Source organism: Scardinius erythrophthalmus (assembly GCF_964197995.2).
Source record: "Scardinius erythrophthalmus genome assembly, chromosome: 8".
Taxonomy (NCBI): Eukaryota; Metazoa; Chordata; class Actinopteri; order Cypriniformes; family Leuciscidae; genus Scardinius; species Scardinius erythrophthalmus.
In genome coordinates, this window is record NC_138228.1 from 10,697,969 (window position 1) to 10,717,816 (window position 19,848).

The following is a 19,848-nucleotide window of genomic DNA, read 5'->3' on the forward strand; positions in this document are numbered from 1 at the left end:
AGGAAAGGGGCGACTATCAGTTTAGGCCTCTGGGTAGAGTTATTTATATCATAAGTGCAGGAGGAGGGGGATGGTATTCAGTATGGATAACAGCCCACAAACAGATCAAAATACCCACACCCCAGTCACCTTAACAATTTCCACAGGATGCATTCAAGGTGAAATTAAATCGCTTTTATTGGGGGGATCAAAGGGTTAGCCTGAGAGGTGTCCTCTATTTTAGGACCTTACATTGTGGGTTGTAAAACAGGGAATGTGTCAACACTTCACATGCTGGGTCAACCAACATGCCATTTCTCTTTACTATGCTGATAGCACGTTGATCTCATTGGACATGGCTTTAAAAAAAGAGCCTGTTTTTGTTTCACTAGGTGATAAGGCACTGTTTTCAGGGAATTCGGTCTTGCTTAATATTTAAACTACTAAATGAAAGTTGAAAGAATTATGGGATTCTCAGTTGAAGTTATTTGATTTATTTAGAACAGGTGAAATTTAAGTAGTGACTGTAATAAAATTGGTCATATTTTTGTTATTCGTTTTGGCCAATTGAGTCATCCAAACATAGATGTGATCTTTAAAATGTCTTGATTAATGTATCACAGAGGACAGTGTCAGACAGAGATGGATTTCTATGGAATCAAAGCCCTTGTACTCCCTCCAGCTGGCATGAATTGACAGCCTTCCTCTTGAATGAACGTGAACTGATTCGGGACATTCCCAGTATGTGCTTGCCGAGGACAAGCTGCAACAGGCCTGAATATGTATGCAAGTGCACACAGGACTGCTCCTTCCTCCCACCCACGTCTGGAGTCCAGAACCATTGTACACAACTTAAACCAGAGCTTCTTTAATTAAATTGTATTAAATGTGAGGCATATTGCAATTAAAAGTAAACGCATAACCAAAAAAATAGTTTATATATATTTGTATAAATGTGTGTATATACAGTATGTGTACACATAAACACACAGAAATATATAAGTATATATAAATACAGTATAAATAATAATAATAATATATATACGCACACATATTATGTAAAAACAAACTTTTATGTTAGATACGATTAATCGTGATTAATTGATTTGACAGCACTAAATATAGAATAGAATAGAATAGAATAGAATAGAATGTGCATTCATTTCCAAGACACTATAGGGTTGCGGATAATTTAATATAAAAAAAATATTCATTTTAAAGCTGACACTAAAAGTATCTCATTTTGCTTTAAATAAATACATAAATGTGTCAAGGTTTTTGAAATGAATTTTTTTATTTCCAGAATCTCTAGATTTCTAAAAGATAATTAGCTTATATAATGTGCAAATACTTTTAATATGTTAATACATACTAATATACTATAATGTAATGTAATATAATATAATATAATATAGAAATATTTTTTACACAATAATGTATTATATCTTATTTTTCCGAATGAATGAATGAATGAATGTTAAACACAGGATATTAATGTTTTTCTTTTGAAAATCTCTAAAGTCTAAAGCTCTAAAGTAAAGAGGAGGAGGAGGAGGGGCGGGTCCAGACAGCGCTGCGTCTCGCCGGATTCATGTGTGCTGTTCACTTTCCACAGACATGAGGGGCTGAACATCTCTCATAATCCGGCAAAGTGACTCTAATGGGCATAAACAAACCTTTCTGTTCTTTTTGATCTGGCAATTTAACAGGCCCATCGACGCCACGTCTTTAAAAGCATAGAGACTTGTAGTCCCCTGAAAAGGAATATATTTAGAGCTGTTGTTGATTTACTTAAGATGTCTATACTGCCTTTCACGCCACCGATTGTAAAGAGACTTCTGGGCTGGAAGAAGGGCGAGCAGAACGGACAGGAGGAGAAATGGTGTGAGAAGGCAGTGAAGAGTCTGGTGAAGAAGTTGAAGAAGACAGGACAGCTGGAGGAGTTGGAGAAGGCCATCACCACCCAGAATATCAACACCAAATGCATCACTATACCGAGGTACACACTCTAGGCTGTGTTTAAAACATAGTGAGTTGCTGCCTATCTAGATGGTAGACATTCTTCCATTCTGAACGTTCCGAAAGTAAATTTCCAAAAAGGGTCTCTAGGTAGGCAGCTCGCTTGTGTTCCCCCCACCCCCAGATACTGTACAAATACAACCAAAAACTGTGCGGCTAACGCTGCTAACCAGTGAAAGCCAGCGGGTATTCTCCTTTTAACAGGCTTTTCTAACACTGCTTAAATTGTTAATGCGTTGAGTACTTCAGTCACCCGTTTATGTCGTTTCATTTGTCAGTTAAACCATCTAACGTTAATTTTAATTACACTGAAGTGAGCGCGCCGTTGGTTGGCTAGCTTGCTAAAGCCATTATTGCTTTGCATTGTTGTTGCTTTTCAGTGTCATATCATGTTTGACACAGTATCGAGAAAAGAAAAAATGTTTTTGGTTAACTTAATATATTACGTTCTCTTATTTAGCCTACCAGTTTCAGTTTGCTAGCATTCATACAAGCACTTGTTAGCTAGCCAGAATTGGACTGTGGTGAAATATTCGTTACGTTTAACTGTTGAGTTGGTTTTGGAAGCTTATATGGATGACCATAAACTTCACCCATCTATATTATTACAGACAGACAGTTTAAGCTGCTGCGATAAAGTTAAATGTTCAGGCTCGTACTAGTAAATAAAATGCCAAACACCTCTGTGTGCCAAGCTAAGCTGTTATATAACAGTCTGTGATATCTGGGCCAGACTGATGCTTTTTTTACAAATATTATTTTTGAGAGCTGGACTGCGCATTTATTCACTGTTTACAGATCAAACCATAAAGAATTAGCGGTAATATTGAAGTAACGTTATTCAGAGAATAGCCTATTTAGCCAGTGGTGAGATATAACTGCAACTATGTGATGGCCCTTTATGCAATTTGAATGTTATTTGGTGATTTTAATTACCTATTGTTTTGTGTATTTTAGTGTTACTCTAAAGTACATTGTCCTCTGCCTTGATAGTGTTATTAAATTTGGCAGTAAATCAGTGTACAGTGCTCTGTGCCCTAGATGGTGGTGATGGAGGAGTGTAAATCTTGTTATATCATAACCACTGTGGTAGTTCTATCCAATTGTACTCAGGACATTTTGTCAGGGGTAAAAGGATTTGGAGAATTAGTATCCCTACAGATGAAAATGCAAAGCCTTTGTGGCTGTTGAGAACAGCCATATGCATATTTTTACTTGAAAATATGAAGTTTTATATGGAGAGTATGCCTACATGTAATTTTTATTCAATAATTTAGATCCATTAATAGCAAAATAAAGTTGCTAATTAAAAAAAAAAAGCTTCACATAGGTGGCTTTTAATGTATCATTTACTTTGATAAAAAAAATTATTATCAAACATGTTTCTCATATCACTCCCTCTGTATGCGATTGGTCAGACAAACAGATAGTCCCGCCCCAAACTCGTGCCATTGGTTGAGTCAAAGTTGTTGTCTCCACTGGTAGGTGTTCTTTGATTAACATCGGTAAACAGCAGTTTTTTGGGAAATCAACCTACAAATGGCTTACTAATAGCTTTCTCTGTACATTAAGCTGGCATAGGGATTTATACATAAACATAATGTTTATCCCAGGTTAGAGAACTAGACTTCCACATCCTCAGCCTCGTTTATGTTACTAATAAATAGGGTTGCTTGATAAAGGAAAATTGATAATCACTGTTATTTTGGTCAATTCTGAGAACATGGTTAAAAATGATTACTCATCGACTTAGGACATCTGTCCTTTATTTTAAATAAAATTGAAATACCATAATTAAATATAATTCAACTGAAATACAGATAAAAAGATACATAAAATAATAATAATAATAATAATTAAAAAAAAAATATATATATATATATATACACACACACACATACACACACACATACACACACATAAGACATATACACACACATAAATACACCCTCAAACATATAATATTTAGGGAGAGACGTAAGTGTACCACTGTGCAATTGAAAGCGCAATATACAATACAATAATTGTATTTTCTTGGTTATCTTGTTTTCATATTCATTGGAAGCCAAGACAATTATTTTCAGTAATTGAAAATAAAATTTGACTAGTTGCCCAGTACTACAAATGTCAAGTATGTCAAAAAGTCATGCTAAGAACATTTTCAGTCCATAGAGGTCCGTGTAAACATAAATGGTTGAGAATCAGGTCAAGACATCTCAGTGGGATTCCCCTGGTGACTAACATGGATTTAATAAATAGAGGTGATAGCAGCACGTGGCATTTGAGCCTGGGGTTACATACTTGAGCATGTAAGTGCATACCTTACCATCTGTGTCGATAAGAGCAGTAAAATCTGTATCGATTCGTATCTTATCTCATCTTCTAGTTGTTTTCCATATTTATAGATCACAGATTATGGCAGGTCAGATGGAATAATCGATAATTCGTTGTGCTTGCATCCCACTGGAATATGTTCTTGTTCATCTTCTTCTCATTTGGCTTCTAGTTTCCTCAGGCATCCCTCCATTCTAGCTTGGCAAAGCTCAGGAATCATACCAGCACTGCCCCTGAAAGGCTTTGAGGCTTTTAGTTAATCTGTTTGATGTCTTTTAGTGTACAAATACTGATTCTCACAAATTCCAATATGTCAATATTAATATTATTATTTTTCACTGCACACATTTTTGTCTGATCAAATTAGGGTTTATTCTAGCTTAATGCATTTTTATTAACACTTGAATGTGGGTAAGATTCATAAAAAAAGTAACATTTTTAATAAAAAACAACAACATTTTTTTTTCAAAGACTACTGTGTGTCCGGATCAAATTCAGAACGATGATCAAAACAAAGATTGAGTAGATCAAATCCATCAACACCCCCAAAGCTTCACAATCCTGTACCTCTTCATGTGTCGACATTTCATTCTGCAACGTTTGGCAGTTTTGATGCTGTTTAATTTGATAATGTATTAGATGTGCGTAAGCATCACTTGTTTCTGCTGCTTCTTTTTTGATCCGGAGATTCTGTATTCTTTCAGAAGATGCTTAATATCGCCTTCTACCGTGTAACAGTGAAAACATGGATTGCTGGAAAATTCCGTCAATGGTGGAGAAGTGTTGCGGTATAAATGATGGAAAATTTTGTCAATGGCGGGGAAAGAGTTAACGGTTTTCTACGCATTTACGTTGTCGCTGGCGTTGAAAGTGAACTCTTTGGGATCTTTTAACTTTACATTTACACTCTTGTTGTATTTTTTAATACAGCAACAATTTTTTAAACAAATATTAGCCACAACATTTGGAATTAGGCCTAAACAATGCCAAAAAAACCGAACAATGCCAAAAAAAGTGCAAATGTTTTCATTCAAGTCAGTGAACCTCAATTTCGACAAAAGTCTTGACACCCCAGAACTTGAAAACGTACAGGTCTTGCAAGTCACCTGTGCAAAAATGACCTGCATATGGCTAGTGGCAGGTGTTAAATTCACTGTGAGATTCAGAAATATATTCAATTTCATTATTGTTGTACCTCTCTTGAACTTTAGGACTTGTCACTTACGCAGCATGTGCATTGTCAGTGTCTTGAGCTACTTTCAAAAAAGTGTGTCAGGAGGATTGTGAAGTTTGGGTGCAGTGCCTGACATGAGCGCCTGTGTTGTTAAATTTTGGCACTACAGTTTGACCACATACATCCTGCCCCTTTTAAAGGAGCGCCTACACAGGAAATAAGTGTGTATGCTTCTCTGTTGCATCTCTTCTCTGTCAAGCAAACCTCCAAACTACTGTGTCATCTCTCATGGTATTTTTTTTTGACATCTCCTGTAAATTGTAAGCAAATACCCACAAAACACCATTCAAAACATTCGCCTGGATGTGTCATACTCAAACTCAGACAGACTTTCTCTGTACTTTAAACACAGCTGAGAGTGTGTTTATTTAACACACTATGTGGCATGGTTATTCAGAGATGAAGAATGCAGTGTAAGGTCTGTGGAGGGCGTGGGTTGTTCTGGATTGTGGTTGAGTGTAAAAGGTTGGTGTTAGGCTGGTTTTAATACACTCAACAGTGACATACAATCTGTGAGGTCCTGATGCTCGCTAGTCCCTACACAATAGTGGCCAGCTGGGTGGCAAAGGGAAGACTGCACATGTGTGCAACAGATCGAGAGCAGGAAATCATCACCTGCTCACAGGCTTCTCTGAGGTTACGCTACATCCTGCTCCACTCGCTTATTCAAATAGCCACTAACCAAAGTGAGACATGCTAACTGCTGAAAATGTCTTTTAATATAGGGCTGTCTCAGTTTGTCTTTAGCAGGGGTGCCCAACCCTGCTCCTGCCGATCGACTGTCCTGCACAGTTTATCTCCAACCCTAATCAAACACACCTGAAGCAATTAACGTCTTCAGGACAGGATCGCTTGAAAATTAAAGGCAGGTGTGTTTGATTAGGGTTGGAGATGAACTGTGCAGGACGGTCGATCGGTAGGAGCAGGGTTGGGCACCCCTGATCTATAGTCTGTAATTCATGACTTTCTGAAACATCCATGTAATAAAATGTTAAAACACTCACTGGACTATCTATCGTTCTATCAATTTATATATCTATCGTTCTATCTATCTATCTATCTATCTATCTATCTATCTATCTATCTATCTATCTATCTAATGTTCTATCTATCTATCGTTCTATCTATCTATCATTCTTTCTATCTTATCTATCTATTGTTCTATCTATCGTTCTATCTATCAATCGTTCTATCTATATTGTTATATCGCTCTATCTATCTATCTATCTATCATTCTATCTATCTATCTATTGATCTATCTTTCGTTCTATTGTTCTATCTATCTATCGTTCTTTCGTTCGTTTGCTCTAATCTATCGTTCTAGTATGTCTGTCAGTCTATTTATCGTTCTATCTGTTAGTAATATTTTTATTATAAGTTTGGATTTTTCTCATTTTCATAGCACAAATTATATGGACAAGCTTTGAAGTTTTTTACTAAGTAGGGACGCACCGAAATGAAAATTATATATAAATGTTTTTTTTTTTTTTTTTGGCCGTATTTCCCTTTCAGCGCAAAAATCCAAAATGCTGTTTTTGGCCGATAATTTTCGGCGCCCGAAATTTCTGTGCATCCCTAATACTATGGGATAGGGATAGAAATTGCTTAGCCTGGCAAGCCAGACCTACATCAAGATGTTAGGTCTGGCAACTCACCATAGACACGGCTCAATCCGAGGGGCGGGATAAACGGCTGTCTTTCAAATTCACTCTGCACGCAATAGGACAGCGCTTCAACCAACCAGAGCGTTTTCCCAACAGCGGAGCTAACGTTAGTTGATAGATTCAACTTTTGAATCTGGTCGGCAAAACTACGAACACATCTTCCTTTTTTAAGAATGACTTAAGTGCCGTTCTTTGCTCTTTTCTCAAATAAAAACTTAACTCCAAGTCCCCCAGAGTCACGGCCAAAGCCGATTCGAAAGACTGTTCGCAAGCAGCAGCAGCCGCCATTCTTTGTTTTCAAGTAGCAGGGAACCTTTGCAACTCTGTCGTCATTATGTTAAGCCCGCCCCGCCTACTCTATACATGATGTGATTGGCCTGACCCAATTTAGGTTTTTACAGCTCCGAAAGTCAACGGAGAGTTGCTAGACTGCCCTGGCTGCAAAGTAAATTTTGCTGTCGCTAGGGTGCGTCTAGATTTCTAGGCTAGAAATTGCTAACCCTAAGTGTTAACTGACAACAACAATGCAATTGTAAGTGAAATTATTAGTGTAATTTCAGATCTTTCACTTTCAGATAATTTAGCACAATGATAGTCATGGAACACTTTCCTTTGAGTAGTCAACAGCATTAAAATTCAGTGGCAAAACTGGTTAGAATTGAGGTCATTTTAGGGGCAATGATGATGACTAATAGATTTAGTGTGACTCCACAGATGTGAATTTGTGTGAGGTAGGCCTATGTGGGACAACAAACACTGCAGCTCAAAGAGGAAGCTCTGAGGTTACTGGTGAGCCACACACTCTCCGTCTTCCCTCCTCAACTCTCTCCGGTTCCCTTTTTTTATTTTAAAACACCCGATTTATTTACCATGTTGATATCTGGTTTTAGTCATGTTGTTGTCGTGTGTGACTCCAGTGTTGATTTTAGAGAGGCTGTGTGTGTACTGGAGGGGGTGGCACAGAAAGACGGCTGCTCTTGGCTTTGACAGAAGGGTGAATGAGTTCTGCTGTGTGTGACTTTCAGGTCAGTCTGGAGGTCAGTTTGACTTGAAAAGAAGGAATGGAAATTGTGTGTCTGTTTTCAGCTGAGCTGTGGTTGTGACTGTGGGAGACTCCAGGACTTTGCTTTGTCTCCATTGACTAAGCCAGACAACATGATAATCTGTCTTCTCTTTGTCAGGTTGCAAACTCGAAGAGGGTCTGGTCAACAGCTTGTTGTGCCTTGTCTGATGTTGCCTACAAGGCATATGCAGTTGGCTGACTTATTTCTTTAAATGTGCTATTGGTGTAGATGTTTAAAGAGCAATATTAAAGGAATAGTTCACCCAAAACAGGCGTGTTGTTATTTTTCCTGCGATACATAAAAAGATAATTTTTGAAAAATAATCAGGCAGCTTCATAGTGACAGTCATGATCCAAATATCCTTATTTAAAATCTTCCCTTCTCTAGTTCTCGACTCCAATGTGGTTAAATGATGTAATTGGCATCCAACCTGATGCAATCCATTGAAAAGCTCCATATTTTAAAGCTATAGTTGAGGGCAAGATTTGCAGTGACAGTGAAATTTTACACAAAAACAGAATATTGCTTCTGAGGACTTGTGATGGTCGTGCATAGTATTTGTTGTAATTCCTAGAGCTTGATAGATGTGGTCACCTATGAGCTTTTGTTTTATGGAAAAGAACATGTGTGTGAAGATTTTTCAATTTTTCTCCTTTTGTGCCCCATGGACAAAAACAAATACAGCATTCCATTTTGGAATGACATAAGAGTGACTAAATAATGAAAGCATTTTCAATTTTTGGCTAAACATCCCTTTAAATCCATCTTTTAGCATTAAAGATTTAAATATTTTAATTGGCCGACCAATTAATTGCACAATATTGTAGTTTAGGAATTTTACGTTTTCAGAATTAATATTTTTTTTATATTTACATATTTTTTAGTCTTAAATACATATTGTTTTACATTTGTTCTATAAGCAAAAATAACAAAATGATGTAAATAATTTCTTTATTCAGGTAATTCTGTAGAGTGTCAGTCATTTCGTGTTCTCTATTTATAGTCTTCCACCATTATAAAACTCATATCAGTCAACCACTACTTTTAAGTGCTGTAAGCTAAATTCACAAACATATTACGTAAAAGATGATAGACAGCACATTAAATTCTGGGTTGATATTTTTCCTCTGTCTGACAAATACAGACATTTCTAGTGCAGAATGCTGGCATTCACACTGCTGGTGCATAGCTGAATGAATAGGTAAACATTACATTGGAAAAGTGTGCCGACACTCGTCTCAGTGTCTGCTCTGCCACGCTGTCTTTCCCCTCCTTCTGAACTCAAGCTAGATACTTCCCTAAATTCACTCGCTCGCTTTCTCTGTTCATCTTCTGTCAGTCCTCTGAGCTTTTTAAAGAATTAGGATAATCCCGATAGGGTGAAAATGCATTATTGTGATGAAATTCATTAGCAATGGCTGCCATTGTGTGCATAGACCACAATTGCATGAGGATGATTCATGCTTTTTCTGTGGCTTTCTCTTTTCACAGCCGGTGACCTCTCCCCTCTATATGAAAATAAGGCCTGATTCATTTTCTGCTAAAAGGGTCTCTTGCACCATTTGAATATCCTGACTTCTGCGAAAAATGAATGACCCGTTGCAAGGCTATTAAAAGACTGACAGGGCAAGATTTATAGGGCTTTCACTTTAATTATGTTGTTCATTGTGCAATCAGGCACATTATGTTTTAGAAACAGTGAGGTTATAACATTTTAACTGAATTGTTCGACATACATCAGTGAAAATGTATCATTTGCACGTGTTTTGTCTGACCAATTTACACATTCAGACAATTTTAAACCTTTCAAGCGCAAGAAGAGGCGAAAGAGAATGCGCGCTGTTATCCACACACTCTCAAAGTGCGCTCACACAGAGAGAGGTGCGTTTTAGATGCGCGAAAAATGAATTGATTCCTCTTTCGCCGCTCGCGTCTCCTTGCTTCGGTGGCCGAGAGAGCTCAATGCGCTGCAACTGAAGAAAACACTTGCAAATAAAGAAAACAGCTTCATCAGTTTGACAACACATGTGCTGCAAATACTCACAATGTACCGGAATACAGAAACTCACTACAAATATTCACACAACACACCCAAATACAGAAACGCACTGCAAATACTCACAATGCACCCAAATACAGAAAAGCGCTGCAAATACTCACAACGCACCTAAATACAGAAACGTGCGGCAAATACTCACAACGCACCAAAATACAGAAATGCACTGCAAATACTCACAATGCACCAAAATAAAGAAAAGCGCTGCAAATACTCACAACGCACCCAAATACAGAAACCCACTGCAAATACTCACAATGCACCTAAATACAGAAACGCGCTGTAAATACTCACAACGCACAAAAATATAGAAACACACCGCAAATACTCACAACGCACAAAAATATAGAAACACACCGCAAATACTCACAACGCACAAAAATATAGAAACACACCGCAAATACTCACAACGCAACCAAATACAGAAACACGCTGCAATTATTCACTCAACGTACCCAAATCCAGAACTACTATTATTTTCAACTGCTATAGGGATGGTAATCTTAAGGAATTCAATGAATATGTTTTTAAATTCTGCTCCACTAAATAATTTCATTAACGATTCCATCGCTTTGAATTTGTGAAACCAACATGTTGAATGATGTTCGCTAACTTGGATTGGTGTTTATTCTCTTTAGAATGCAGTGTGAAGTATTTCACTCAGTTCCCTGATCATTCCAATTCAATTTCATCAAGTAAAGAAAAAATGTATACTCGCGTGCGCTATGTATTACGTACGTTATCGTCTTGGACAGACATCATGCTGAAGCCGCTCAGGCCATAATTTTCTCCCTCTTCACGGAAAGCGATGATGTAGTCAAAACATCTGGTAGTGTGGGTTTTTCAGGAAATGCGTGTACTCCCTGCACCTCATGCTTCTCGAACAGTAGCCTAAATACTACCGCGTATTGTGCACGTTATTTTTTGACAGACATCGATGTTGTGATATTTAAATCATGTGGATTTGAAAACGGATGGATCGTAAGGTAATGATTATTTATTTCTTAGCCGGCAAGTATTCAGTGAAGTGATTGATGGCCATGAGTGTGTTATGTCAATGCTTTTAGTTCTAGTATTCCAACCAATAGCCAGCCAAAGTTTTTGACGGACATGATAATGTGCATAAGGGGTGTTCATTATAACATGGATAATTATAAAACGTGCTGGAGACTTTCAAATGCATTTTGCATAGTTCATTTGACTTATTTCAGGGAATGAGGTTTATTTTGTGGCTTAAATAAATTCCATGTTGCTCCGAGACTGACATGTTTGGCTTGTCAAAAATGTTACGTTCAGCTATTTCAAATTCATTGAACTTTGAAAATCAAGTTAATTTTATACCAAGAAAGGGTTTTTATGTTTTTATTGCTTCTTAATAAATATATTTTATTTAAACCCTTGAAAATGCAGATCCTGTTGTAAATAATAGTGAGAAATCACTTTTTAAAACTGTTGTTCCATTACCCCTTAGCAGATTTTGACTCATGTACATATTTCTAAGTATTCCCTTTTAACTAGAGTACTATTTATTACAACAAAACTCTGTTCAGAATATTTACTTTTAAATACACTTTTTATAAACTGTTCATAATTACATTGATTTAGATTTCATGGGCTGCAAGTAAAACATAATGGTTACTTGCACAGTTTTTAGTTTGAATTGGACATTAATAAATGACTCACTGAAAAACTTCAATTTAGTAATTCAGTGAGCAAGTTACTCATTAAATGAATTCAAACCAGTAATATGTGTCTTTATGTCCAATAATAAAAAATAAAAAAACGCTCATAAGAGTCATTGTTTTTTTAGTCATGTTGTATGTTTAGTGTTCTGTCAGTATTAAGAAGGTAGAATGATTATTGTGTTACTTTCATGAGACTGGTTTTTAATTGTCTCCTGAACTGTATGTGCAGGTCTCTGGATGGCCGTCTACAGGTATCTCACAGAAAAGGCCTCCCCCATGTGATCTACTGCCGGCTGTGGCGTTGGCCTGACCTGCAGTCCCACCATGAACTGCGTGCCGTAGACTTGTGCGAGTTTGCTTTCCACATGAAGAAGGACGAGGTGTGTGTGAACCCTTACCATTACCAACGTGTGGAGACACCAGGTAAGTCCCAAAGGTGTTTCAGTCATTTAATGACTGGTCACTTTCATAATCAGTTTTTCATATGAAACTAATTTGAGTTATTTATTGGGATAAAAAAAAAAAATTCTTTTCTTTTTTTTTTTCTCTGTTTGTGTGTGTGCAGTTTTGCCTCCGGTCCTGGTTCCTCGGCATGCTGAGATCCCCACAGACTTCCCTCCGCTGGATGATTACTCCATCCCTGAGAACACCATATTCCCAGCGGGCATTGAGCCTCCGAGCAACTATATACCGGGTGACAAACATGTTTTCTGTTTTCTCTCTAAAAATCACACATTAACTTTCACCCAGACATGCCCTCAGGACTACACAACAGGCATTACTCACTCTAACACACACACACACACACACACACACACACACACACACACACGCGCTGGCTCATAGCCACATCTGTTTGAGTTGATTTTGTTGTGTCTCTGTTCGTTTAAACTGTTTTGTCTAAATCAAAGCATTTAGTCTGGCGTCTTAATGAAGTTGGTAAAAGAGAATAAGACAAGGAGAGATCAAAGTTCTGATCTCATGACTGGTAACATCATATTGAGGCTCAAGACTATTGGTGTTAAGTGTTTCACATGACTTGAGGAAAATATTTTTTTTCCAGGCAGACCTTCTCACTATAGGACACATTTTCATTGTGGCATTTGAGTAAAGTTCTTCATAAAGCCAAGCTCGTGCTACAAAGAGAGCTTTCACCCTTTCATTATTTAATTCTGCAACTAGTATTGTTGGATCCACACGATTTTGGCTTTGATACAGTTTCAGCCTCTGGTACCATGACAATCGACAATGTCGATTGATAATTAAAGGGATTGTTCACCCAAAAATTACATTTCTGTCATTAATTACTCACACCCTCATGTCGTTCCAAACCTGTAAGACCTTTGTTCATCTTCGGATCATCATGAGGGTGAGTAATTAATGACAGAAATATCTAACCCTTTAAGGCTGTAAATAAATGGTCAACACACCACTAACTGTTGAATCTTTAAATTTGTGCTCTGCAGGGAGACCAAATTATGTCTTGATATTGTATATTTGGCGTATGTGTGGTGCTTAATAACACTGTGTCTGATTTGTGCTTCAGAGACCCCTCCTCCAGGCTACCTAAGCGAGGATGGGGAAACCAGTGACCACCAAATGAACCACAGCATGGACACAGGTTAGAGCCCTGGGATCAAAAACAAGCAGTTGCTATTAGATACCAGAGCTGAATATATTTGTTTATAATTTTCTAATTCTATTTTTCAGGTTCCCCAAATCTTTCACCCAACCCTGTCTCTCCTGCAAACAGCAACCTAGGTAAGTTTCCAGATAGTCAGAGTGATATAGATTACAAAACGTTTGTACATCTACTCCTTCTTTACTATTATTCTAACATGTGGAAAATAGCAATAGTAAAGTTGTCAAATTAATAAAATTAGTTTAGGAATTATACATGAAACTTGAAACAAATCTTGCAGAAGCCATCTGATCCACCTTTTTCCTTCGCCCCATGATGCTTTTTTATAGGTGTAACTTCCGTTAAACTGTAAACAGTCAGCGAACATTAAAAATACATTTAAAAGTGTAAAAGCATTAACAAAATTCTACAACAGACCATGAATAACCCCCGATTATTTATGCAGCACTATTATGGACGTGTTAAATATCACTGTAGTATACAGTGTATCTCTGTATTATGTGAAATACATTGCATTATTCAAAAATGTTCATTAAAAGTGATTGATATTCAGTCATACTGATGGATAAGTGTTATGTGCAGTGCAACCGTATAATTTTAAGTTGTAGTCTTTTTGAGTGGAACTTCCCCAAACGGATGAGCCACCCATAATCTAAAACGCACCGTTTGTTGCAAAAGGCGGCAACTTTGGCTTTTACTTTCGGCACCTTTTCCCTTGGATGTGTAGTTGGTTTGTTCCATGAAAACAATCATCTCCTTCAAAAGTGTTGTTGCGATGGGAACCCCGGAGAGTCATTTCTGTAAATACTCCCACCCCACTGTGAGTCGGAGTTTAATCTGGCTGGATTATCTCTGACATATTATCTCCATAACGTTGGTGTGCCTGCCTGGTCCTGTGTGAGGCGATTAGTGAGAACGGAAGTCTGCTTCAGTAAGCCCGTGAGAAAACACTAGGACGAGTCACTGCCGGTAAAACAGATGAGTAATGTCACCAGCATCCTGTACTATCTCCATTTAGCAAGTCTATAATTGTTAACAATAGCAAGGCATGAAAAAAAGAGACAATGTTTTAGTTTTTTTTAATAGTATTTATACCCATTAGCGGTTTGGATCATTTGGCCATATAAAAATGGGATTTGTGCATATATTTTCAAAATCAACTAGTTGAGGTGGTTCTCTGAATAACTAGTCATATTAAGAAGAGTGATGTAATGGTGCTGGCATAGGGACATGTTCTCAGACACCAGTCAGATACATTTCTGAAGGATTTATTCTACCTTTCAAAAATACGATTTTGAAAGAAGTCTGGCTCTCTAAATCTGCATTTATTTAATCAAAAATTCAGTAAGAAAAGTTATATTGCTAAATATTATCAAACTGAAAATAACAGTTTTCTAGTGTTTTAGTACACTTTAAAATGTAGGCTAATTTATTCCTGTGATGTCAAAGCTGAATTTTCAGCAGTCGCAGTCTTCAGTGTCACATGATCCTTCAAAATGTGTTGATTTGCTGCTCAAGAAACATTTATTATTATTAATATTATTATTATCAGTGTTGAAAACAGCTGCATAATGTTTTTGTTATTGAAACCATAATAACAATTTTTCCCATGATATACTTTTTTAGGATTATTTGATAAATAGAAGGTTCAATCAAAAGACCAGCATTTATTTGGAATAGAAATCTTTTGAATTATTATAAATGTCTTTACTGTCACGTTTAATCAATGTAATATGTCCTTGATGAATAAAAGTATAATAAAAAAAATACTTTATATATCCTATACATATCAATGTATATACAGTAAATAGGATAAATAGCTAGTTATTTAAATGATTGAATAATCTAAATAACACTTATTTTGCTATTACAAAGATTTCTCACAAAACATATATTTAACTATTTTAAAAATGAATATAGATATATTTACAAAGCTAACAGTCAACCCATCCCTGAATGGAGTCTTGTGTGTAATAGTTAGGGAACCCTGTGTCCCAAAAGGAAACCTCATATAAAAGAAGCCTTTGTTTCTGTCCTCTCAGTCAGCCCAGGATAATGTAATAATAATAATATCCTGTCGCTGGGTTGTTCTACCTCTGCAGTGAGACACCAGGAGGGCCCTGTAATAAAAATAACAAATAACCAATTCCACATGAGCAGCCTGCTGTTTTCAAAGGGCCACATTCTGTCAACAGTGTGACCACTACACACTGATTTTACACCAGAACCCAAAGTCCAGTGCCTTTCCTGTTGTTTCACACTTTGTTCTGCACTTGTTTTGTTTCTCTGATCCTCTCTCATGCCCATATATTTGTGTTTTTTAGATCTGCAGCCGGTAACATATTGCGAATCCGCATTTTGGTGCTCGATTTCCTACTACGAGCTGAACCAGCGCGTGGGCGAGACCTTCCACGCCTCGCAACCGTCTCTGACCGTGGATGGCTTTACGGACCCGTCTAACGCAGAGCGCTTCTGCCTGGGCCTGCTGTCCAACGTCAACCGCAACGCAGCCGTGGAGCTGACTCGCAGACACATCGGTACATTTATTAAAAAAATACTGATTAGAGTTTCTGAAATGAACCGAATTTGGTTTTGCTCATAAACTTCATGACCTTTCCCCAGGCCGAGGCGTGCGTTTGTATTACATCGGCGGTGAGGTGTTTGCTGAATGTCTGAGCGACAGTGCTATTTTCGTCCAGAGTCCCAACTGTAACCAGCGGTATGGCTGGCACCCCGCCACAGTGTGTAAGATTCCTCCAGGTGAGTCAGTCCTGTACGCTGGGATTGGATGAATGTGCAGCTGTGTATATATACATCCTATGAGTCACTCAGGCATGTTCTAGTTTCAGACTTCCTCATTATGTTTCATAGAAGCACTCAAGCATACATACTTGTGTGTGTTTTTTGCTTCCTCTCAGGCTGTAATCTGAAGATCTTCAATAATCAGGAATTTGCAGCTCTATTGGCCCAATCAGTGAATCAGGGATTCGAGGCCGTGTACCAGCTAACCCGCATGTGCACCATTCGAATGAGTTTTGTGAAAGGCTGGGGGGCGGAATACAGGTACACACACACTCACACTCTCACACTCACTCTCACACTCACTCACTCACACAAATTATATATACTCTACCGTTCAACAGTTTGGAGTCAATATGTTTTTTATAGAAATGAAAATGAAAAAAATGAAATTTTATTCTGTTTTATCATTAAATTCATCAAAATGACAGTGAAGATATTTTAAATATTACCTAACCTTAATTACAAAAGATTTCTACTTCAAATAAATGCTTGTTCTCTAGAAGCTTCTAAACTCTATACTCCAAAAATCCTGAAAGAAATGTTATCATGGTTTCCACATAAATATTAAGCAGCACATCTGTTTCAACATTTATAATAATAGGAAATGTTTCTTGAGCAAGAAATCAGCATATTAGAAGGATTTCTGAAAGATCATGTGACTCTGAAGACTGGCGTAATGATGCTGAAAATAAATCTTTGCAGTCACAGGAATAAACTCTATTTGAAAATGTATTAAAATTATAAGATATTATTGTATATTTTGTTTGTGTATGTGTGTATGAATTAAAATGTAATTTTCTTATGCAAACGTAGAACCGGCTTAGAGATTATCTGAATCTGTTGTTCATATCTGCATCACTTTTTAAAAATTGCTCTGTACACGTAAATGCTGAATAAAACAGTAAACGCACACACACACACACAAATGGCATTTAATCACTTTATTTCTGTGACAGTAGCGCACAAAAAGCTAATGGTTGCCCTTGATTATGTAAAACGGCTATTCCGAGCTGCTCTGTAGTGTGTTAAAAATGCTTGGCAGGCTTGGAAGCACATTACTGACCCAGATTCTCCTTCCTGCAGGAGGCAGACGGTGACCAGCACCCCCTGCTGGATAGAGCTGCATCTCAACGGCCCCCTGCAATGGCTGGACAAGGTGCTCACTCAGATGGGCTCTCCAAACCTCCGCTGCTCAAGCGTGTCATAGGACGAACCCTCAGCCCGTAACCATTTAATGACATCCAGGACCCACCCTCAATTGCTGCTTAATGCCAAGCAAACAAACAGCGCGAAATCAAGGACGGGGCAGAAAACACCCGCTGGACTCCTCAGTTTCACTTTATCAATTACAGATCCCAGTGTTTTGCTGTGGGCAAAAACGGACACGTACAGTTGAAGCACTTTGAACTATGACACTCATGGAACACGGATTATATTTCCTCGGTGTGATGAGTTTAAAATGAGGCGTTTTCCTCATTGTGAATTTAAATGTGATAATGAAATGATGATTCTGTCATTTTTTGTTTTTATCAAGAAGTGTATCACGCATTTAATTTGATCTTAAGGTATTAGAATCATGGGCTCGTAATATGATTGCTCAAAATCATAAACGTCCTCATAGGGGGCGTGGTAGACATTTCTGGCGACTTAGTGCAGAACTAGACAAGAGAAGTGTGTTTGGTTTCCACCACCTTCAGTGAAGGGGTCTTGTGTGAATTGTTACAGTATGTCTTTGTCTAGTTGTTTGTGTGTAGTTGTGCTCAAGTAAATTGCACTGCACTGGACAGGACAATGCAATGTAATTGCGATTGCTGTCTGTCTCAAATGCACACGGTCGACCAGGTTATACTTCTGAGTGTAAAAATTATATAAAGTTACTTTGCCTCGATTATGAATAGCACTTGTTTTTACAACCCAATGACGCCGTGAACAAGAAAATAGTATTGGGAATTTGTCAACGACAAATGCTAATAGTGCCATCTTTCTTGAACTTGGTTACCATTTGAATTTTGCTCAGCAAAGACATTTTTGTAAAAAGTATTTTTGCATAATAAACCGAATGGAGATCGCGAAAGTATATTTTTACTGCTGCCCTAGAGTATTGTAATTAAGATTGTGTAGTAAAGTATTTATCACTCAGATCTGCAGGTCATCACTGTCATATTATACATGGATTTGAAGAAAGATGGACACCCTTTAGGTGTGGTCACATTTGTGCTAAAATTTGGGGGTAAAAATGCTATTAAGATTTTACTGGTCCATTGTATTAAAAATGTCTGATAAATGTAAATGTATGAAGCACTGCTCACACAGAAGTCACTTTCACAGGCGAAGCCATGTGACCAACTGGAACCTGTAGGGAAATCTTTCGCAAATTCCCAATCGTGTGGATTTCATATCAAAATGACTGGATTTTGCATGCAAAAATCTGACCACACCGTTATTCATCACATTTCTCTTTCAAACATTCACTTGATTTCATTGTCCTTTCATCGATTCTCTTGTGTGTGTGCGTGAAAGAGATGTGTTAGACTCAGGACTGTCAATCCATTAAACTGATTTTTGAGCTCATGAAGTCATCTAACAAATTACAGCATTTCATATCTCTACATACTACACTATTTTACAGTGATTTTTGAGAGGGTAAAAAAATGCCTATTGTATTTAGAGGCTTGTTTTTTTTCCAGAGAAAACAAAATGGAGGGCAAGTACTGCTGGCAGCTCTTGGAAAGCTATTATTTTTACATAAAGATTGATTTCACAAGAGAATAGTGTAAATGGCTAGATTTTTATGTGTACACTTTGCTTTTTAGGTTATTTAATCCCTGAATTTGTTAGTATCGACATTTAACATCCAACTCAATGCATGGTCCGAAATCAGCAGTCCGTAAGTGTTTCTCATTTTATTCTGCTTTCTCGAGGAATAAGCACTGAATCATTGCTCGTGAAAATCCTGACAATCTTTGCCTTGATTTTGAAAATCAAATGGATATTTCATGGGACAACTGATGCTTGTGTTTAGTTCCCTTAGGCTGTGTTTTTTGCTCTGAATCTTGCCGGCTCTTCATCTGTGACTAACAGGGCCAAAGCACACAATGGACTGGCAATATTATTTAGATTTGTCATTATTGCTGGAATATTGCTTATTCCTCTTGATTTGGAAGCAAATACAACATTCTTTGACTAATAATGTCAGTTAATTCATTCATATTCTTAAACTGGTGCTTAATTCTTGTTTTCCCTGAATTTCCCCTTTGCTTTTCTGTAACGTACACTCACGAAGACTTTGCTTTTCTTGCATTCACTGTTATATTGACTTTTATGTACGTTTTAATAATAAAATGTTTTAAGAGCATCAGTTTTTGCACT

At 37.4% G+C, this 19,848-nt stretch overlaps 1 protein-coding gene across 1 annotated transcript; it reads left to right on the forward strand.

Moving 5' to 3' along the window:
• The first annotated feature begins 1,538 nt into the window (after positions 1–1,538).
• On the forward strand, positions 1,539–19,834 carry smad3b (SMAD family member 3b). The gene is made up of 9 exons (XM_081372397.1): positions 1,539–1,978; positions 12,265–12,458; positions 12,601–12,729; positions 13,582–13,656; positions 13,746–13,796; positions 16,002–16,214; positions 16,300–16,437; positions 16,596–16,740; positions 17,563–19,834. Exons 1-9 carry the CDS (start codon positions 1,776–1,778, stop codon positions 17,684–17,686), a joined length of 1,272 nt encoding a protein of 423 aa, XP_081228523.1. The 5' UTR covers positions 1,539–1,775; the 3' UTR covers positions 17,687–19,834.
• Positions 19,835–19,848: the final 14 nt, after the last annotated feature.

Bases quoted from the DNA above. Each gene is read 5' to 3' on its own strand.
- smad3b (XM_081372397.1), top strand. From the start codon at position 1,776: ATGTCTATACTGCCTTTCACGCCACCGATTGTAAAGAGACTTCTGGGC. The intron at 12,459-12,600 runs GTAAGTCCCAAA...GTGTGTGTGCAG, and splicing joins CCAACGTGTGGAGACACCAG to TTTTGCCTCCGGTCCTGGTT. The intron at 13,797-16,001 runs GTAAGTTTCCAG...TGTGTTTTTTAG, and splicing joins TCCTGCAAACAGCAACCTAG to ATCTGCAGCCGGTAACATAT.